This window comes from Acomys russatus, chromosome 17 (assembly GCF_903995435.1).
Source record: "Acomys russatus chromosome 17, mAcoRus1.1, whole genome shotgun sequence".
Classification (NCBI taxonomy): Eukaryota; Metazoa; Chordata; class Mammalia; order Rodentia; family Muridae; genus Acomys; species Acomys russatus.
The window spans coordinates 52,821,059-52,844,553 of record NC_067153.1 but is presented as its reverse complement, the minus strand read 5'-3'; the positions used below and the strand labels follow the sequence as shown (position 1 = coordinate 52,844,553).

At 43.9% G+C, this 23,495-nt stretch overlaps 1 protein-coding gene across 1 annotated transcript in view; it reads left to right on the top strand.

Moving 5' to 3' along the window:
- The first annotated feature begins 5,533 nt into the window (after positions 1–5,533).
- The window catches only part of Cpne8 (copine 8), a 174,294-nt gene continuing 156,332 nt past the window's right edge, over positions 5,534–23,495 (top strand). The window contains exon 1 of the mRNA XM_051160226.1: positions 5,534–6,130. Within this exon, the coding sequence (XP_051016183.1) occupies positions 5,994–6,130 (137 nt within the window). The 5' untranslated portion in view covers positions 5,534–5,993. The remainder of the gene's footprint in view (positions 6,131–23,495) is intronic.

Below are 23,495 nucleotides of genomic sequence, written 5' to 3'. Positions count from 1 at the left end.
GTGCCAGGCTTCCCAAGCCAGCGGAGCTTTTGTCAAACATTCACACTAGCCAGGGCTGCTCTCTTATACAATGACTGCTCTTCTTTTCCTGCTCGGTCATAGTCTACGCTGTGGGAATTAGCCAAGGCCAAGAATCATATGTACGGATAAGACAATGCAAAACAAGGAAGCCCTTCTTCCTGCTTTCTGTGTTTCTCCTGTCATGTTCTTGATGTTGGAAGTAGAGCAATCCTTGAAAACTCATCCTAGCTCAGTAGAGTAACCATGCTTGCTACGGTGTAAACCATTACAGAGATCATGCTTGCTACAATGTAAACCAGGACAGGGAACATGCTTACTACATTGTAAACCAGGACAGTGACCATGCTTGCTACAATGTAAACCAGGACAGGGAACATGCTTACTACATTGTAAACCAGGACAGTGACCATGCTTGCTACAATGTAAACCAGGACAGGGAACATGCTTACTACATTGTAAACCAGGATAGTGAACATGCTTACTACAATGTACGCAAGAACAGAGAACATGCTTGCTACATTGTAAACCAGGACAGTGACCATGCTTGCTACAATGTAAACCAGGACAGGGAACATGCTTACTACATTGTAAACAAGGAGGTTTCTTGTTTCTTTTGTAGAAGCCTGGCAGCTTCTACTTTGCCAAGAGGAAAGCTAGTCTCTATGCTGAGGGAAGCACAGAACACACACACACACACACACACACACACACACACACACACACACACACACATGCACGCATGCATGCATATGCACACACACCAGGAGAAATCACAGAGCAGCCACCTGGGAGAACGACACGCGATGTAATGTAGTGAGCTTTGAGTTGGCTGTGCTCCGCGATGAGTATGGGCCCCATCATTCCCATGGGGCAGAAAAGCAGCCTGGCCAATCTCTAGCCAAGTTTTGGACACAAAGTATCACAAAAAAGAAAAGACTGCTTTTTGTGTGACTAAGTTTGGGAATGGCTTGTTACACGGGAAGAGATAGCTGAGGTATTACTGTTAAAAAGACTAGAAGACCTGACAAGGACAGATATCTCAGGTCAGTTGGGTAACTTGATCTATCTCCTCTTAGTTCAGCAGCCTCGGGTTGTTCTGTTCCCAAGTAGCCTATGGTCAGAGGCAAATGACTGCCCTAGCGGAACTTCACAACACCATCTGGAATATGATCTTTCATACTGCATAGACAGTATCTTTGAAACTCATTTCTCCCTTGTATCCTCCCTCCTTCCCTCTCTTCCTCCTTTTCTTCCTTCCTTCCTTTCTTCCTTTTTTTCTTTTCTTAATATAGAATCTCACTATGTAACCCTACTGACCTGCAGCTTGTTATGTAGACAAGGATGGGCTCAGATTCACAAAGAGATAAAGCCACCTGCTTCTGACTCCTGAGAGCTGGGATTCAAGGTCATGCCTTGACAAAGAACATATTTTGTTTAACTCCATCACAGTGGCTTTGTGCACCCTTTGCAAATTAAATAGCTTGTTCTTTGCTATTGTGAGTTTACTTTATGTTAAGACGGTCCTCCTCCTTCTTCTAAGATTTATTTATTTATTATTTATACAACATTTGCCTGCATGTGTGCCTGCAGGCCAGAAGAGCTCACCAGATCTCATTATAGATGGTTATGAGCCACCATGTGGTCACTGGGAATTGAATTCAAGACCTTTGGAAGAACAACCAGGTTCTTAACCTCTGAGGCATCTCTCCAGCCCCAAGATGTGCCTTCTTAAAGCAGGCCAAGCTACTGATTAAACAACTGTCCACAGAGGCCAAGTGATGTCGTAGTTTTGCATTCTTTGACTTTCCAAGGACACTGTTAAGTCAAGTGTATAGAAATGCTAGAGGTTCTGACTTATCTTGAAGTTGCATAGCTGTTGGGGCAACAGACAAATGTTCAATGGATGGAACTGCAGCCTGAAAAACTCCTCAATTTATTTATCTTCCATTTTTGTCTGGGAGTTGAGCACTATCCACAAGGTGATGGAAGCTGGCCTGTGTGCAGTGGAATGCTTTTTCAGGAAGAGCCAGTCCCTAGGAGCACACCCCTTCCTGCTACTTGCGGGTTTTCCCTTTCTTTCTGTTTTCCTCATCTTACTTTGTCTTTTCCCCATTAGCTTCTTGTTATCCTATTTTATAAGTAAATGCTTCTTTTAAAAAACAGATAACGACACATAATCAAAGAAGTGACAGAAACAGAATGACTCAATTAATAGACTCCCTACAACCTCCCCCACCCCCCGCCCCCCGCTAAATTTTCTATTTCCTCTGTCTGATCTAACAGTGTGTTCAGTACTAAGGGGACATTTAGCTAGTGTTTGCCACTTGGAGAGCGTGGTGAATAATTCATCTTTGCTTTTAGCACATCACAGGGTCACATATTGTTTACCTGGATGCGTTTTAACACATGCTGTGAATACATTTTCTAAACACAAGCACAGGTAGAGCAGTTAGAGTTCATGGTGATGTATTCATTTTTAATGATTATAAGTCTGGGTGTACTGGACTAACTTTACCGTACATCCCGTGGTTCATCATCTGAAACTTACTTCTGTATGCTGCACTCCCGAGGATTGAGCTTAAACTACTGACATGGAAGCAATGTTTCCACCATGTGTTAATGTTCCTAAGGCTGATGCAATAGAGCCACAAACCAGTAAGCTTCAGACAACACAGTTTGCACTCTCATGGTTAACGGTCTGACATCAAGGGCCACACTCTATCTAAAGTGTCAAGTGAAACCTCCTGCCTCTGCCAGAGATTGCAGTTTCCTAGAGTTCCCAGGCCAGTAGAGAGCTGCTCCAGCCTCGGCCTGCTTGTGTGTCTCCCAATTTCTTTCCATGGAACCAACAGTTAATGCTGACACATATTAAGGCAGGCCCCCAAACATGACAAAATGTCAGTTCGCCTCCATTTGGGACTATCTCTGGAATAAATATAAGCTCAATTAGAATCTTAGGAGTTCTTATAGACATGGTTAAGATGAATCTAAAATCTGTGAGGGAATGCAAAGATTTTTAAAGTGATCAAACTCTTTGGGCAGGAGATCACAGAATCGTTTTTGATTGATACCCAATTAAAAATATTCTATAGCTGTAGTAGTCAAGACATTCTGATTCTGGTTTAAACAAAGCAAATAGGCCAACAGAACAGGGTAGTATTCAAAAGTGGACTTATTTGTTATGTTTGTTTGTTTGTTTGTTTGTTTTGAGGAAAATTATAAGCAAGGCTAATCTTTATAACAAATGGTGCTGCAAGGTTTTGATGTTGGTATGTAAAAAGTAGAAGATAATTTTAAAGAATTCTTTAAAAGAAATAATAGACCTAAATGTAAAATCTGAAACTAAAAGTACAAGGAGAAAACATAAACTATATTTTGGGAGACATCAAATTAAGCCAAGATTTCTCAGCACTGATATGAGTTAAATTTTTTTTTGCTGGGCAGTAGTGGTTCACACCTTTGGTCCCAACCTTTGGGAGAACAGAGGCAGGCAAGTCTGTGGGAGTTCAAGGCTAACCTGGTCTACAAAGTGAGTTCCAGAACAGCCAGGGCTACACAGAGAAACCCTGTCTCAAAAAAACAAAACAGAACAATTGTTATAAATAAAATTGGAAAACTGAACTCATCAAAACTAGACTAAAAACTTCTCTTTGACTGTCAGGAAGATAAAAATATAAAATTTTCAAACTGAAATAAAGCACACAAATCATATATGGTAATAGTCTTATATGCTGAATATAAAAAAAACAATCCTCAAATCTCAGAAATACTAAAACTGACACTCCAATGTAAGTGAGAAGACACTTTGACTTTTGGAAAACACACTGTCATTAGTCATTAAACCACAACGAGACTGTTTAAATGTAAAAATTGTAACATAAGTGTTTACAAGGTTGGTAAAGAACTGGGACGCATATACTACCTTAGGATGGAAAATAGTAAAACCATTTTGTAAAACAGTTAGTAAGTCCTATAGAAATAAAGCATACAATTCAATTTTAATGCAGCTATTCTATTTCTACTTGTCCAAAGTAATGAAAGCTTACATTCACAAAGACTTAGATACTAGTGCTGACAGCAACTTTATATGAAGTAGCCCAAACTCAGGAACAAGCAAACTGTTTACCAAGGTGAGCGGGTGACCAATTTGTGGCACATCTCTTAAAAAATGGAGGACCATTCACTCTTGACGCACCCAGCACCGTGGATAAAACTGCAAAGAATTTTACAGAGTAAAAAAAATAGGATTAGAAATGGAGCGTGCCCTATTTTGTGGTTTTTAAATTAAAAAAATGACTTGTTGAAAGGACAGATTGATTACAAAAGAGACACAAGAAATGGTTTATTATTTCAATGTGCTGATGACTTTACGGGTCGATATTGATCATAATCCTTCAGAGGATACACTCTAAACACTTGTATGCATTGTACATATAAATACATGTATTAAAACACACACACACACACACACACACACACACACACACACACGGACCTCGATAAGATGGAAAACTAGGACAAGGCCTCTGGATTGAGCATTCAAGTCCTTGCCTTTTATTTCTTCAGCAGGCACTTGCAAAATAAAATTCTAAATACAAAACAAACAAACAAACCCCTCTAGACTTCGCCCATCAAATCAATTTTGGACATCAATAAGAGAGTTTGAGGGAAAGTTTTAGTCATAACTAGCAGCTTAATTTGTGATAGGGGAAAGAGAAAGACAAACAGAACTTGTGACTTTAAGGGGTGGTGAGCGGGAAGCATTTACACTCTATCCCCCCCCCCACGCCCCCGCCCCCAACTGCAATTGCACAGGTTGTTTAAGCACTTGGCTGCAAGTGAATTAAAATGCCACAAGGGAAGCCAGTCATAAGCCCCTGATTTTCCAGGTGAGGCAACAAGACAGATCGTCAGCCACGCTCTCTCCTGAGGCTAGGCGCTCTCCGTCGCCTCCTGGTGGACTTCACCAGAGGACCTGCAGTGACGCCTGAGGTCAGGTGTGCGCAGTAAAGTGGGGGTTGCCGATCATGCTGCTGCAGCGACATCCGCGTCCTGTCCACCCTAAGTCGCGCCTCCCAGAATATACTTGCCAAAGGCCACCGGTCATTCGGGGTGCGCACTTGATTTATGCTGCCCTGTTTTCAGGTCTTGAGAACCAGATTTGGGGAGAAGGAGCTGGATTATAAAGTTACAGTCTCTCAGGCCTCGGGGCAGAAATCCCTTCGGTTTGGAAAGGAGGGGCCTTGCAAGGCTCTGACCGCCCCTTAAGGGGACCCTCACCTAAAGTCTCAAGTTGCAGAGGACGGCGGACGCAGTGAAGCCTCCTCCCTTATAACGCAGCGATTGTCCCAGCAGCGTCTACTCCGCCCCAGTTTGCTCCACATATTGACACGCCTTCTGCACCCGGTGTCAAAAGCTGGACGCCATCCCTTGTCCCACCACCCCATCAGTTCAGTTGCCTGAAGTGGGGAGCCCATCAGCAGGGTTGGGGTCGGGGGGGGGGCAGGTGCCTGTGCCCTGGTCACAGGAGGCTGCTTCGTGGAGTGGCTTCTAGCCCACACCTCCGGCTTCCAACCCAGAGGAAACGGACTGACTGGCAGGAGTGGAGGCAGCTACGGCCCTGGAGGGTGAGGGTGTGCAGAAGGGACACCGCGGGCGCCGGGGGTTTTCCACTAGACGGTGAGGTGTCGGTCCAGGTCACCCACTGTCACTGCGCCCTACGCCCAGAACCCGGGGGCCCGTAAACCCAATCCCCGCCCGGTGGCTGCCACGGGGCGGGAGCAGCCCTTAGCGCCACTTGCCAGACCGTAGTAGCTTTGCCAGGACTGGCAAGGTCCTTGGATTCGCGACGAGGTCCGCCTCCTCCCTCCCCTTCCCGCGCCGCCTCCGCCTCCTTCCTCTGCCTCCACCCTCACCCCTTCCCGTCGGTGCGGAGCTTGGCTCCAAGCAGCCCTCAGCCTGCCGCAGCTTGGATGTGGGCTTGGGACAAGTGCTCTGCGCCTCCGCTCGACATGGACAGCCGCTACACCAGCGCCACGGGCATTGGGGATTTGAACCAGCTGAGTGCAACCATTCCGGCCACACGCGTGGAGGTGTCGGTGTCCTGCAGGTGAGGACGCTGCTTGGCTTCTCTTCCTTCCATCGGGGTTTTGGTGGCACTTGGCTAGCGCTCCCGGCACCACGAGGCTCGGCGCCGGTAAGAAGTTGCATGTTGAGTGGGGATACTCCAGTTGTGACACTGACGCTATCCACCCCACCCCACCCCGAGTCAAATGACACCGAATTGGAGACCAGAGTGGTGGGCTTTGGGTCTGAGCCTTTTTGTTCGCTTTCTGGGAAATGGTGTGAAAGTTGGCAAAGCTGTGACTCAGCTACGGAAACCCTAGCCGCCTTCCACTTTACAACCTCTTTTTAAAAAAAAACCGAAATCAGGGCCAGAGGTTCAGAGGTGTCGGCAACCAGAGGGTCGGTACTGCCAAAACCGCGCGTGACTTCTGCGCACATTGGCCGGGGACTCCCTCTGCTAGGCGACTGAGAAGCCGCCTTGTGTTATCAGCTCCAGTTCCGCAGTTTCTTCCTCCCCACCCACTTCCTGGAACCTTCCAACTTCCTCACCCTCCACCCTTCCGGGACGTTTGCCCTAGGCGGGTAGCGGTTCCAGGTTCAGCATTTCTGGCAGAAGCTTACCTAAGAATTGAGAAGTCACGACTGATTTTCTGCCTGCCAGTAGACAAACATGAGAACGCATCCAGCAACTCTCACTCAAGGACTGCCAGTTATAGACTCCCAGGTCCCCTGATGCTCAGGGGGCCTGATCCTCTGTAAGTCAGGTAGAATAGCTGTGCTGCTCCAGTTTTGGGGAATTAGGTGGTCGGCTATATTAAGAATTCTAGAGTTATTGCATATACCCAGGTGCCCAACCCTTATTTGAATACTCGGTGGAAAACTCCACACATTCCTCTCTATTCCCCCGTGTTTTTAAATGTCCTCAAATGTTCGCAGTCTTAGCACAGGAAAACTTGTCTTAAGTGACTCAATAAGCCTGGGTTATTTTGGTTGTAAACAAACTCTGAAATTTAAATGCCGTCAGCCCCCAAAACATTGATTCTCAACCTTCCTAATGCTACGGCCTTTGATACAGTTCCTCCTGTTGTGCTGACCCCAACCATACAATTATTTTCATGGCTACTTTATAACTGTAAATTTGATACTGTCACAGCCGTAGGTAAGTATCTGTGTTTTCTGGTGGTCTTAGGTGACACCTGTGAGAAGATTTGTCAACCCCCAAAGGGGTTGTAACCCACATGTGATTCCCTGCTCTGAAACTAAAGTCTCTCGGAAATTCAAGTTTCAGTACACACCCCCATCCCCACCCCCCAAGTAGCCATGTTCTTTGGGTAGGGGATAGCCCAAGAAACTGCATATGATGGTTGCTCTGACTGACCCTGGCCTGTGGAGGTGATAATGGTGTTCATGAGAGCAGACACAAGCCTTTGGCTTATTGAGGTCACTGCCTTTAGCGCGCCATTAAGCTCCTCTCAGTTTCCAGCTGCCTGGAAGACTCTGGTGCCAATTTCCATGCGCTTTTCCCTCTGTGTGGCGCTGGCTTTGGGTGTCAGAAGGTCACTGCTACCCACCAGTGTGGAACACAGAGGGTGGTCAGGACTTCCACAAGCTCAGCATCTTCTAGAGTTCTATCATCTAGTCAACATCCTGCAGCATTGGGAGGTCACTAGATGGACAAGCATATTGCACATACATTCTGAATGCCCTGGAGCTCCTTAGGGATGCAGTGTTATAGTAATGGTCTCATGTACCAACAAACCCCTGCTTATTTGTTGCAGGGATGCTGGGGATCTGAAGTGCCTTGGTTTGCAGCATTTGGTTCAGTTTCCTGCTCCAGGCTTTTAATACTTTCTTCTCTATGGGTGCTTAAAAAAATATATATACATATATATACACACACACATATACACTTATATGTGTATATATACACACACATATATGTATGTATACACACACACACACATATATATATTTCAGATAGGAAAAAAATAATAATCTGAAAGAGAACAAGTACCCAGTGTCAAGTGTTTCTGCTAAGCTTGTCCAGGCCTCGTCTATTATTTGAGTTGCCTAGACTCAGTTGATTGTTTATTTCTTGCTAAACTGGACATAGAAACTACTTTTGGGCAGGTGGACGTGGCAAGTTAGGAGGTGTCTTGCCACCTCGGGAGACGGCAGTTTTGAACCTTGACATCAGAGTCCTGGGTGCAAATTCTGGCCTTGTGGTTTACTATCATTACCTGAGAACCAAAGCTTGTTCATATCTGAAAATGAAGCTAATTGTGACATTTCTCTTTAGAGTGCTATGAGAGTTTTATGCAAGGATATGGAACGTGTACGTGGCAGTGTTAGCTATGAAATAATAACCGTGAGCTACTACTGTGATACAGAGGCTTGTTGTATGTAGGGACGTTATACAGGAATGTCATGTCTGTGTTGTATCTATGAGGATGCACCATGGCTTTGGAGGAAAGAGTTTATTTGACTTAAGTCAGGACAGGGACTGAGGTAGGGGAGGACTCAAGCATCAGCAGAGGGGTGCTGCTTACTGGCTTGCTCCCTATGGCTTGCTCAGCCCGCTTTCTTGTAGAACCCAGGATTACCAGCGCAGGGAAGTCACCATCTACAATGGGCTGGACCCTCCTCCATCAATCACTAATTAAGAAAATGATCCTACAGCCGGATCTTACGGAGGCATTTTTCTCAATGGAGGCTCTCTCTTTTCAGATAACTCTGGCTTGTGTCAAGTTGACATAGACTTAGCTGGCACATACAGACAACAGCACTTCGAGTTCTGCTAACTGAGTTCTGTAACTACTCTCTGTTTGCATCTTAGTAAGCAGGTTAACAAAAACAGAGCTGGCTGTTCCCAGAGCACAGCTTTCTCTGGATGGTTGTGAGGAGTTCACTTAGCAAGACGGTGCCACTGAGAGCCTTTCAGCCTTGCTGTGGGTAAGCAAGGCAAGGATTTCCCTTGGCTCAGCATCTGTCAAAACCAGCTTACAATGGAACCCCTTTGGATAACCTTCTTTCTCTGCCCCCATAATCAAAAGATCCATGGTCACTTTGGAATATTGAAGCCAGAAGCTAAGTATAGCTCTTTTTACTATCAGGTATCTGAATGTCTTTTATATATGTAGGAATTAAACTATGCTCCATGAGTAGTTAAATAAACTTTTATCCCCGGGAACACCAAATATGACTGGCAGATAAACATTATATAAGATAGTAACTTAGGATAAGACTTAGTGATAAGACTTCTGCATGTGCTGGGAGAGGTCATCGTAGAACTGTGTATCCAGCATATATGTCAGGAAGGTGGGCTGTGGCAGAGCAAGGCAGATGTGCATAGATTAGAGAGAGGGCAGCATCAATATTAGTGGCCCTGAACTTGCTGTGTTAATGATGAAGACCACATTCTAGTTATACTTAATCAAAATCTTTTTTATATTAAACTTATTTTTAAAAATGTATTCACTTTATATCCCGATTGTAGCCCCCTCCCTCATCTCCTCCCAGTCCCACCTTCCCTCCCCCCCTCCCCTAGTCCTCAGAAAGGGGGAGCCCTCCTCCCCTTCTAGCTGACCCCAGCCTATCAAGTCTCATCTGGACTGTCTGTATCCTCTTCCTTGGTGGCCTGGCAAGGCCACCCTGCCATGGGAAAGTGATCAAAGAGCAAGCAACAGAGTCCAAGGCCAAGGCAGCCCATGCTCCCCTTATTAGGGGACCCGCATGGAGAATGAGCTGCCCATCAGCTACATCTGAGCTGGAGACCTAGGTCCTCTCCATGCATGGTCCTTGGATGGTGCATCAGTTTCTGCAGCGCCCGCCCTGGGTTCAGATTCGTTGGCTCTTTTGGTGTTCTTGTGAGGCTCCTGTCCTGTCCTGTTCCTTCTATTCCTCTATTCTTCTACAAGACTCCCTACACTCTGCCCAAAATTTAGCTATGAGGCTCAGCATCTGCTTCAATCTCCTGCTGCTTGAAGTCTCTCAGAGGACGTCTATGGCAGGCTCTCACCCTGTTCCCTATCTTCAACAGCTTCCAGTGTCTAATCTCCTTGCCCTTTAGCCTCCTCCCTAGGGTCCTCCTTGTTACTTAGCTTCTTTAGGTCTATGGATTGTTGTATGGTTCTCCTGTATTATAGGACTAATAATCTGCCTATAAGTGAGCATATACCATATGTGTCCTTCTGGGTCTGGGTTACATCACTTAGGATGATCTTTTCCTGATCCATCCATTTGCCTGCAAATTTCATCATTTCCTTGTTTTTAATAAACCACGTTTTCTTTATCCATTCTTTGATTGAGGGATATCTGGGTTATTTACAGTTTCTGGCTGTTATGAACATAATTGAACAAATGTCCTTGCTGTATGGTGGAACATCTTCTGGGTATATGCCAGGAGTGGTATATCTTTGACTTTTCTTCTACTCATTACCTAGCTGTGTATGTGTTCATGCTTCTTTCTTTTTTAATTAATTGATTACTTTATTCACTTTCCATCCCGAGCATAGCCCTCTCCCAGTCTTAGCTTCCCTCTCTCTTCCCCTTTGTTCCTTCCCTATTCCTCCAAAAAGGGGAGCTCCTACCCACCCACCCCAGCTCACCAAGTTGATCAGGGTGAGCAGTCCTCTTTCTCTGTGGCCCAGCTAGGCAGCCCCACCAGGGGAAGGTGATAAAAAAGCAGTCCATGTTGGACATAGCCTTTGTTCCCCTTACTAGGGGACCCACATGAAGCCTGTGCTGCCCATCTGCTGTATCTGTGCAGGGGGCCTTGGTCTGGTTTATACATAGTCCATGGTTGGTGCTTCAGTCTCCACAAGCCCCTCCAGGCCCTGGTTAGTTGGCTCTGTTGCTCTTCTTGTAGAGCAGGCAAATGAATGGATCTAGAAAAGATCACCCCAAGGGAGATAAGCCAGACCCAGAAAGACCCACATGGTATGTACTCACTTAGAAGCAGATTTTAGCCATATAATAAAGATAAACATACTACAATTCACAGACCCAAGAAGATAAGTAACAAGGAGGACCCAAGGGAGGATGCTTAAATCTCACTCAGAAGTGGAAATAGAATAGACAGAAGAAGTGGTCAAAGAAAGGGAACGGGGTAAGAGAGGGAGCACAGAGAGAAATGAGGGTTGATATCAGACCTGAGGAGAGTGGGAATGGGCAGAGGGCTTGCAGAGAGAAGAGAGACCTTGGGTCTCCTCTGATAAGCTGGAGACCTAGGACAGGCTAGCCTCCTGGGAGGATATGAAGATGACTCTACCTGAGACCCCTAGTAGCAGGGGTCATGGAGACTGAAAAGGCCACTCTCTAACTAGACGTGACTCTTAGTGGAAAGAGGGGAACACCAACTCACCCACAAAAACTTCAACCCAAAATTTACCCTGCCTACAAGGTGTACAAGGATATAGAGCAGAGATTGAGGGAATGTCCTACCAAAGCCTGGCCCAACCTGAGGCACACCCCATGGGAGAGAGCCAACCCAACCTGAGACACACCCTATGGGAGAGAGCCAACCCAACCTGAGACACACCCTATTGGAGAGAGCCAACCCCTGACACTATTCATGACACTCTGCTATGCTCACAGATAGGAGCCTAGCACAATTGTCTTCTGAGAGGCTTCACCCAGCAGTGAGTGGATCAAAACAGATGCTGAGACTCCCAGCCGAACATTGGACGAAGCATATGGAGTCTTGTGGAAAAGTGGGGGGAAGGATAGAAGCATTTACACTTCTTTATTAAAGTAATTTGTAGGGGTTTTGAAAGACTTAAATTACACGATTAACTGAACTTCTCTACAGCTGAAACGATACAAGTTTGCCAACCTTCAAATTTTATTATGAGAACACATCAATGTAAACTGTTTCTGAAGGTAATGGAAAAAATAATTTGCAGTAATCAATCACTTTCTCTGGGAGACTTGGCTTCACCATTTTTGTGATTTCTGTCACTTTCTCTGGATGATCCAGGTTCCGGTTCCTGCTTCTCTAGGTGGTGTCAGGGGTTGGGCTTTCTCTCCATGGCCACGCCCACAAGTTTTGTTTCACTTACACTCGAGCACATCTTTTTTTCTTCCTGTTTTTTGTTTTTGTTGTTGTTTGTTTTTTTTGAGACAGAGTTTTCCTGTGTAGCCCTGGCTGTCATGGACTCACTTTGTGTGGATCAGCCTGGCCTCGAACTCACAGAGATCCACCCACCTTCTGCTTCCCCAAGTGCTGGGATTAAACGCATGCGCCAGCACATTTTGTAGGCTAGGACAACTTGTAGGCTGAAGGTTTTGTGGCTTGGGTTGGTGTCCCAGTCCCTGCCCTGGAAGTCTTGCCTGGTTCTAAGAGATTAGAGCAGTCAGAGCATGGTGAGCTCCTGGGCTGCCCATGCTCCCTCCCAAGTGCGGAGTCTTTCAGGTATTCCTGGGATGCTGGCAGTATTGATTTGAAACATTATGTGGACAGAAGCTGAAATATTTTGAGTGTGCAGGTCATGATAAGAGTATAAAAGCTGAACCTAACTGTAGTGTCCTTGGCTTGTCCCACGTCAATTGTCCCATGAGTTGTCTGAGTATAGTGTAACCCCTGTGACTCTGTCATGATGAGGTATTCTGAGTAGTCAGTCAACATGTGATGCTAAATGAAGTCAGTTAGTGTTATAGACTCTTGTTACAGACTCCAGGCTCCATAGAAGATCTCCTGAGACATCCCTGGGAAGGTGATGCTGTGTACGCCACTTGCACGAGTTCACTTGTGCTGGCTTGATGATCAAATGGCTTTATAGCTGATTTTTACGCTAGCGGTTCCATCTCGAAGCATCTTTATAACATTTGGGAAAATGGAAGCCTAATCAAATTTAAGGGTTAGTGAGTTTGTCTTTTAAATTAGAAAGTTTATGTTAGAGAATTTAAAAAATAATTTTGAGAGAAGTTTGAGGTATCACTTAAAAGACGGTTGGTTTTCAAGTCAAGGTTAGTCTTACAGTTAACTAGGTTCAATTTCTCTGCTTTGTTTAAAACGTTTAGTCGTGGGCACGTCACTTGTGAGGTTTATGGTTTCCTTCCATGTGCAGGGAGACCTGAGGCCTGAGCGTCTCATCTTCCTCTGACACTGTCTCTGCAACTTTTGATGAGACTGTGTAATAAACAAATGAAATAGAAGGAAATCTCATGCTTGCGATTTGCAAAAAACTAAGTCATAGTTTATGCTTCATAAAAAGGCAATCCTTTTAAACAGGCAATTATACTGCAATGGTACAATGGTATTAATACATAATTTTAAATAATTTGACGTAACACATGTCTAGAAACAATGAAATATAGTATTATTTAAAAAATGATTTATCTTGGAGTGTTGTGTTTTTTTTGTTTTTGTTTTTTTTTTGTTTTTTTTGCTGTTGTTGTTGTTTGTTTCTATTTTTACTTTAGATAGGATCTTTTTATGTAACTTTACAGTCTAGGCCTAAAACTTATGATCCTCTTGCCTCGGCTCTGAATGCTGGGATAATGGGCATAAAACACTAGGTCTAACCTGGATTTATTTTCAGCAACAGGAAAGAAGAAAAAAATAGGGAAAAGTACAGTGTTAACATATACTTTTAAACTGTTATTTTTCCCTGCCCAATCAAAATTTGTTGACATAACACACATTGCTGTCTAGATGGGCCTACCTAATTCTAGTGTTCAAGATTCAGAATTATTGTTGTTGTTGTTGTTATTATTATTATTATTATTATTATTATTATTATTATTATTATTATTGTGTAGGGATATGAGTGGAAGTCAGAGGAGAACGTGTGAGAATCTCTCCTCCCACTGTGGGTTCCAGGAATGGAATTCAAGTTGTACATCTCGTGTGGCAAGTGCCTTTACCTGGTAAGGTTTCTTGGCATCCCTGTCTGAGAAGTTTTGAGAAGGATAGTATAGAGGGTTATTTCTAAAATCAAGCCCTTGTTATTTCAAAGTCCTTATTTTGCTCAATCTTCTCCCCAAGTGATGTGAAATTCTGCTGTGGTGGATCTAGATTTTCCTCTCACCAGGAATCCAGCTGGCTTTGCTCATCTTTGAAATGGTTGATGCTCTTTATTAATAAATAGCCATGCTTTTCCTGCAGTTTACTTCTGAGTATGCTTGCAGTGTTTCTGGTAAATAGAGTTTCCAGTGGAGATGGCAAATGGATTCAATCTCGTGTGCTGACTTGTCTCACTTGTTACCACGTCCAGGCTGCCTGAGATTGTGTCTGGAGGGATTCGGAGGCGACCAGATGCTGTCTGCTGTGCGTATGGCACTTCTCTTCTTAGGGTCCTGGATGTAGCGTGCTTCATGAGCTTTACAGGGTGGGCACATCCTTCTTAAATCTGTGTACCAGGCACTGGGGAGGCTCTGGAGTCTGTTGCTTCCTTTCCATACCTACGATTCTGGCTCATTTGCTTTCAGTGTTGGGTCCCGTAGGGAACACGTGGGTGGCAGAGCCTGGGGAGTGACTGGTTTTGTTTGGTGAATGATGATAGAGTTCTTCCTCATCCCCCACCCCCCCCCCCCCCCCCCCCCCGCCCCTGTGAGCTATCCCCTTTCTGTCTCATTTGGACTTAGAGTCTCCAGATCTTGAGTGTCTGAAAATGTTGCCCTGTGGCTGGCTGTGAAGGCTAAGCTTACATACAGTCATCCATGATATTTAGGTAGGTTCACAGAGTATAGTAATTAAATGTGCCTTTCTTTGAATCCTACTATTACCTCGCATTTTACTTTTTATGACTTAATATTATTTGGATTTTTGCATGTATTCTCTGTAACTAATTTTGAAAGCACTTTTTAAACCATTAATTACTATAAAATCTAACTTTGTGTTTTGTGTGTAATCATTTTCAATATAGTAGATGCTTTGCTGCTTGATGGATAGGTTGGAAAAATGAACCTACATGTCCATGGATTTAATTATTTTCACAATCTTAAAATGTCAGTATAAACAATAGAGAACATAAAAACCAACCCACTTACCAGTATAATTTAATGAAAGAATACTTTTTATCCAGTTAATGTAACATTTGTCTAAAGTTTGTATGTGAAGAGACAAATATCAGATAATTTTGAATTAAATTACATTGTTTCTGAGTATAACACAATCAGTTTTAGAAGCTGGCACTATTTCTGCATGCTGACTGATGATTTGCTTCTTTAAGTTGGAACAAATGTTGAGCAAAAATAGACGATAAATAGAACTTGCAGTGGAGCTGGGCTGACAAGTCCTTTGGCAAAAGACTAAGTGCAGTGTTGTGCCTATTGGGAAAGCAAAAGAGTTCCTCGGGACCCCTGGCCCAGCAGTGTGCGAAAGAAGCAAGCTTCAGGTTAGTGGGAGTCTCTGTCTCCCCACACAAGGTATAGAATGACTGAGGAATATACCTGTTGTGGCCCTCTGGCTTCTACACATGCATGCATGCACGTACACACCAGATGAACTTGTATGTATGGTGTCCTATATAATGTCTTTGAGTAGGAAAACATATGAACATGTCTTAATCTTTAACTCTAGGGGGAATTTATATTAAAGAAAAATATTTTTACTAACTTATTTGATGAACCAATAAAGTGAGCAATTCATGGTGTTTCAAAGGGATAGGACCAGTCCCTTGAGAGGGCGATTGCTAATGCATTTTCTTACAGACTCTATGTGCCTGTTCAATCCATTCTAATCTTCTGCCACAAAAATGTGAATAAATGTTTCTTGAAAAACCAAAAGTCACAACAGTGTAAAGCCTCAAGAAGAGAACAATAGAAGGAAACGGGGGTCTAGAGGTGGAAAATAGCTGATCTGATCTTTATGCATGATATTTATTTTTATGTGTGATATTTATGTTCAAATAAGCAGACTTGCATGTGGAGCCACTGTCTGTGAATCTGCCCATTTGTCTGGCTATGAAGTTTTGTTGAGTTGTCTAATATCCAGAGTGCATCTAACACAGCAGAAGGGTCTCGGTGCTTTGCTAATTTAGCTTGTACCTCATTACACTTGATTGTATGAGATATTTTTATGGCACAGGCCTCATTAATGACTGTACCTATAAAGTCAGGAGGACCTAATACTACTTTTCTCCAATGAGACTGGCACACGGGTATCTAGTTTCGTGCATGTAGGGGTGCCCAGCCGCTCCCAATGCAGAGGGAGTGCTGTGGATTTTATCATGCAATTATATATGCCTGTATCCTTTCCTTCTCATTTGAGGAAAATGGTCTAAGCCTGCTGTTTTCAGCAGAACTGTCATCAGCATTTCCTCAGAGATTTTTCAGGCTGAAGATGGGCCCGCAAGAAAATGCTATTTTACATCCTCCTAGGGCGTCCATTTTTTTTTTTAAATGACCTTAGTACATTAGTAAAACATCTGTCACTTGGCATTTAAGTCCTTACTTCCTGCTACTTCTGCTTCCATACCTACCCTTTAGTGTGATTGCCTACGATGCTGAGCAGATACATACAGGCTGGTCTGACCAAGGTATAAGTGTCACTGGGGTTTTTAGGCCACGAGACTGGCTCTGGCAATCCCAGCAAACCAGGCTCAGCTACCCACTCAACATGCCAACTTGAAATAAGTAATAGTATAAAGCAGACAACTGAAATGTGTTGAGTGTGGCAACCCTGGTGAGAGGAGCACATGAAGACTTCAGGGGCATCCCCCTGTCCCACCTCCCACCCCACATCTACCTTTGTGGTCCTTATGAAGTTCAGGCTCAAATATAGAGCAAGAGATATGCTTAACTAAGTAGTCCTCATCAAAATGTGGTCCTGTCCACTACTGACTCATAGGAGCTATATGAAATCTTCCCCTGGGAGGCAGGAAAGGGAAGATACTTAGCTATTACACTTTTGCTTACAACTCCTCAGTTGCCAGTGTATTAGGAACCTTTAAATATTTTGATTATTTCTTTGGTTTGGGTTTTGCACATACCATAGGTTGTCCTTGAATTCACTATGTAGCCCAGGACGACCTTGAATTCCCGGTTCTCCTATGTTCACCTCACAAGTGTTGATGGTATTGGTCTAACTGTTTAGCCTCACATCTTCATCCTTGTGTCTCCTGTTCCCCACCTCTCTACTGCCATTATCCAAAGCCTCACTAGTTCCAAGCTACTTCGGACCAGCAGAATCCAGAGCAAACCAGGAGGAGTGTCCCTCACAGTGTCCCTCCTGTTAGAATCTGTTGATAGATGACACATCCCTGTCACTGTAAAGACTCTCAGATAAATTTGAATGAACCTGCTATTCTCTAAGTTATAATGAGTTTGCTATACATAGTCCACATTTCACTGGACTGCTTGCAAATCTCCCCTTAATCAAATACGGATCATCTAGAGTCAGGGCCACAGACATTTATAGCTAGCCTCTTATACTACACCATTTCTACGGATCCCAGTGACTTAGTGCTTATTGAAGAAACAGTTGAAAGTCTGTCAGATGTGCATGAAACTATACGTTCTCCCCCCACACCAACTGAACTGTATCTACAATTGCACCGCATATAGCTAGTAGTCTAATGTCCTGCATAGAAAGTGCATATTGACTGCGTACACGAAGTTGCTGAAGAAGTGTATCTCATAGCATTGGGAACTGTGACTAGAAGGCATAAGGAAGGAACAGATACAGGCCCAGTTGAGTTTTAAAAATGATCAGTTATATAAACACAGGATGAAGGAGACAGGGTCGGGAAAGGCCTTTGATGAGTTTACTCCATCTACGTTTTAAGATTTGGAGAACTGAATGCATAGTGAGCTTGTGGGTTCTGGGGCTGAGTTTATCTCCTTGTCTTAGCAAGGTGAGTCCTTGTGATTCAGGGGCGCATCTTGACGCTTGTCACTCACAATGGAGATGCCCGTCCTGTTAGGAAGGTAATCTTTAGTGTCCGTGTCACCTGGTCCCATGGGCTAAAACTCAACCGCCATTTCCTTTTTCTGTTTAAACTCTCATGGAGAGTCTGCAGAGCTCGAGTTGTTGTGAAGCACAATTTGAATTATTCATTCATTTAAACAGATTTCTGAAAATAGTTGAAAACCTGGAGGGAACCGTGAATTTAAAAGAGAGCAAGGAGGAGTATATGGGAGGGAGTTGAGGGAAGAAAGGGAATCAGGAAATGGTGTAGTTATCGTTGTAATCTCAAAAACTAAATTTAAAGAAGACGGGGGAAAAACAAACAAAAACCTGCTAATTTAGCTCTGCCTTTTAAAAATTTTTTTAATTTTATTAATTTATTCGGATTACAACTCAGTTGTTATCCCATCACTTGTATCCTCCCATTCCTTCCCCCTTCCCACTTTCACCCTATTCCCTTCCCCTAGGTTTATGACCTAAGGGGACCTCCTCCCCCACTATATGGTCATAGGCTATCAAGTCTCATCTTGGTAGCCTGCTTATTCTTTCTTTGAGTGCCATCAGGCCTCTCCACCAAGGGGAGGTGGTCAAATATGGAGCACCAGAGTTCATGTCAGAGTCAGTCCTCGCTCTCCTCCTAACTGTGTAGCTCTGCCTTTATAAGCTTGTTTTTATTGGTAAAGGATGCATGCCGACTGAGGAAAGTTAATCTAAGCCAGATGAGCCCCATGTACAGATTTTCTTTTGAAATTGGGAGATACTGAGCTTGCAGTGGTTGAAATTGCAACAGATTTCTCAACAGCTAATGGAGAAAGAAGCAAAAAGTTGGGAAATACAGTCATATACTCATTACGTAGTTTAGAGTGCCTGGAAGGCCATCAGCTGGAGCAATGCCAGGCAAGCGGAGTTTGCCTTCAGCTTTCTCCTGTATGGTGATTTGTGGACTAGCATTTACTTCTTGGAACAGGCATGCTTCATGCATGCACTGACTGCTGCTTTAGCAAATCATGTACAGTACGCAGTAGATCACTGCCACACAGCTGTTGGTGAGTTCAAATACTGCACTGTAGATGGGTGGGAAGAGAGATTGAAAAAAAAAATGAAGATGGAACATAATAAGGGACATTGGTAAGACGCGGAGGAAGAGTCCAGATCTGGACGGGGCAGGGCTTCTATTAGGGCTCATGTATTCAACTGTGAGGATTCAGAAAGCTTTCTGATCTCTGCTTCTGTATGCAAATGGGTGGAAAGTCATTCTCATTGCTACTTGGATTGTGTGATGTAATATCAATAAAGAGTTTTGGAGGCAGTCGAGGCTTAGCACATAACTCGCTTGTGTTACCAATCAACCAAGGTAGAAGAACAATGGCTCTCAACATGAAGACAGTGAAGACTAAATTTTATTTATTTTATTTTTTATTTGTTTGTTTGTTTTTCAAGACAGAGTTTCTCTGTGTAGCCTTGGCTGTCCTAGACTCACTCTGTAGACCAGGCTGGCCTCAAACTCACAGAGATCCACTTGCCTCTGCCTCCCAAGTGGTGGGATTACAGGTGTGCGCCACCACGCCTGGCATTTCTTTGGTTTTTCGAGACAGGATTTCTCTGTGTAGTCTTGACTGTGCTGGACTCACTTTGTAGACCAGGCTGACCTCAAACTCACAGCGGTCCGCCTGCCTTTGCCTCCCAAGTGCTGGGATTAAAGGTGTGAACCATCATCGCCTGCCCAAGACTCATTTTTAGAAAGGCTCTATATAATCTCTGTAAAATTACATAGAAAATCCAAACCAAATTGCATTTAAAAGAATGGAATAGAAATACACACACACACACACAATGTACACATGCATATACACACATACACACACGCACACATACGCACACATTCGGTGCATTTTCATTCAAATCCATGTTCTGGTGACAGACAGGATGAAGTTCGCTTTTGTTGTGTTAGTGCCTCTCCTCTTAGCAGGCCTGTGGACCTTTGCCTGGAGAGTCCTCAGCTGTGTTCTAAGCAAACCCACTTCCTGTCTGCCTCGGGGAGCCCTTTACCACTGCTGTGGCCATGTTTCTGTGGATGCAGCCGCTGAGAAGTGGCAGTAATGTCCTGTTGCTGTGGAGTCCGACACGTGGCCTTGCTGCCTGCTCCCACTGTGACTCCGGGCATTGTCCGTGGTGCAGGGCTCTTCGTTTACCAGATCCTGTGGGTCTCTCTGGCCCCCGAGGGTCACTTTTCAAGCCAGCAGCATCTTTTGCCAAGATGTTCTAGGTGCAGTTGGATGTGTCCATCCATACGTTCACAGGTCTGTATTTGCATTGCACAGTTCTGGACTGCACGCTGTGTGGGTCAGGACCTGCTTTTGAGCCTGGGTTTCCAGAATGAGCTGCCCCTCTTTAGGGGGTGGTTCCACTGGGCTTCCCTGTACTCCAGCTGGGACCAATTATGACATCTCACCGCGAACCCATGAGCGTCCCTTTTCATGTTGCCAGGAGGCTCCTTGGCCTTTTAAAGTTTAACATGGACGCATAGGAACTTGGAGGGCAGCAGTATGCTGAGCATGGAAACTGCATCATGGTGGCTGCCTTCCCCCAATGTTTTCCTATTCTACTGTGTGCTGCGTGATGGTCTAGGTACTTTATGTTTACTCCCCAGAACACCCTGTGTGGAGTATTCGAGAATCATCCCACGCGTTCTAACACATCCCTTTTGTTTTCTAACAGAGGATGGGTGAAGCATACAGAATGTAGGTTGGACAGCCAGGAAGTGGCCGCATTGGTGCTTCCTGGGTCTCTGACATCACCATAGTAGTAGGCTGTTTCTCTGATGCTAAAATTTCACGGAAATCATTCATCATTAACTTGATTGGAATCTCACCTCTTTAATGAGTCGCTTGATGATTGTTTAGTTTCCATCAAGTGTTCTTAATTATGAGTAACAGTTATGATGGTGGTGTAGTAGACACTGTACGTGGTATATACTTACATAATTGAGAAGGATGCCAGTGTGTGCACATTTTTAAACTATGTGATGTGACGTCAATAAAAGGCTTTGAAAGCTCCTGCAACTTGGCGTACAACCCATACACGTGTCACCACTCAGCTGAGGCAGGCCAGTCAGGGTCTCACACCAGGAAAATAGTGAAGAGCAAAAGATCTGCCATTTTTGCAAACGGCATCACATTTTTATCTCTGGATGATATACTCAGGCACATCGCTGTCTTGTTTTTGTAACAGTGGCAGATTCCTCACACTAGATCTCAGTTTTCTTTTAAAATACGCAAGCCTGTCTCTCCAGGACATTATTTTTTTATTTTTTGTCCATAACCCTAACAAGATTTCAACATGAAATTGTGTTACCATGGGCACAAGAGTGAGCTTTCTCCAGCCACTGTATCTCATGTAATTGTAAGCTCAGGACCTTGCGCTTACCACTTCTCCCTCAGCCTGGCTAGTGCTGGGATTGCAGGCGGGAGCTGCCACAGCTGACTGTGTTGTCATTTTTGTCCTTGCTCTAGTCATAGTCAGCTGAATGCCTGAGCCTGGCACCCGTAAGGCACCTCTGTTTTTCAGCACACCATTCTTTGTTGTCTGTGACAACAAAATAAACATTTAGTGTTTGTCCATTTTACAGGAGAACGGTGGCCCATTCTGCGTCTCATTTGAATCTCAACGATACCATTATTGATGACGAACTTTATCTAATATACTCACGGAGTAACCATTTTTCTTCTTTTATAACATGCTTGATAAATTCTTTAGCTTAGAAACAGGCAGCTCTCTATGATTTTTTGAGGCTACCCTGGTCTACAGAGTGAGATCCAGGCCTGCCAGGGCTGCACAGTGAGATGAGGTTTTAAAAACAAAATTCTTTAGCCTATGTTTTCTTTGGTATATTTATATATTTTCACTAATTTAGACAATTCTTCATTTATTCATAGCCATACACGTACACACAACTGTCATATATTTAAATTTAATTGTTGCATAATTTTCTGGGTCAGGCTTCTCTAGGACATGTGATATGTGACCAGAAGTCCACGTTCTGTGGTGGCCATGATTATGCCATCTGTAGTTAATCAGCGCCACAGGAGTTTCCCTTCTTAACATGCTATAAATGACTTCCTTCCTCCTTACTGGTAAACTGTATGGCAATCAAATACATTAGTGGATTGTAAAAATTTTTTCCTATTACCTGGTTTATCCTATAACACCACCCCGCCCCACGCCTGGATTTATATGAATGAGTACATCCATCCGTTGATGATGGAAATATAAGGTAGTGCAGCCACTTAGGAACAACGGTTCCGTGGGTTCATAGGCCTCACCAATCTATAGCTAGCCATGTTCTCATCAGATAGTCAGCCGTATGTCTCCATAAATAAAAAATGATCCCAGGAAGTGCATGCACTACAGCCAGAACAACTGAAGTATTGAGCAACTTCTGACAGTATGTGGAGTATCTGTGCCATAGGATGCTGTTTGGAGAGGAATGAAGTCCTGATTGATGCTGCAAAATGTGTTGAAGCTCGAAATGTGGTGCGCACGTATTGTAGCAATCCATTTACATGCAAAGTCTAGGACAGGGGAATATATGAAAATAGAAAGAATCGTAGTGACCAAGGGCTGGAGAGACTAGGACAGGGTGTGGCTGCTGTTAGTGGTCAGTGGCTCTTTGGTGGGAAAGAACTTAAAAAGTGTTCTAAGACTAGATTGCAGTGGTGGTTGCTACACAATCGTGTGGATAGACACACTGTAAGCTAAACTGCAATGTTGGAAGACAAATTTCACGCTCCGTGAATTAGATGCGAATACAGTGATGACAAAAAAGGATATGCGTAGACAGTTAAAGGAGGACAGAGATGCTCTGAGAAATGCATCCTCAGGAAGTCTCACCACTGGGCAAACATTATATACAGAATTTACTTACATGAGCTTAGATGGAATATCCTGGGTTCTATGGTATTTATGTATGATGTAACCTATTGTTCCCAGGGTTATAATGAACAAGAAAGCATGGAATTAACTCAAGTGCAAGAGAAAATGATGCAGTTTAGAGAGGCCACGAACAGCATGCCCAAGTCTGTTCTCACCCTAATTACAGTACACTGATTTTTAATACAACTAGGCTCTAAAACTAAGGGCAAGAAGCTTAGTGAGTGTCTAAACCAGTAGGGTAATTATTATTAACTATTATCATCAACTTTATACAGCTGGCTGCATCACCACATGACCACAAACAAGTGAGTAACTGTGCCTTTGCAATGATTAAGACAACAGTGTTGTCATTAGAAAGTAAGAGATTTTTAGCTCTGTTAAAACTTCATAGGAAAATGGTTGTATAGGTATTCTGTAGTTGATGGAATTTTGTGCACAACTGTACTTTCAGAGGGAATAGGAAACGCACACTGTTGTAAAGATCTATCCTCTGAGCCAAAGGCTGCCGTCTCTAGGAGTCCAGTCATGCCTACTTGACGAAGATGATCACAGTTGAGCTTGTTAACTGTTGACCTTTCTTCTTGGAATGAGATAATGGGGAAGATCATGGGATCTTTCCTTGAGT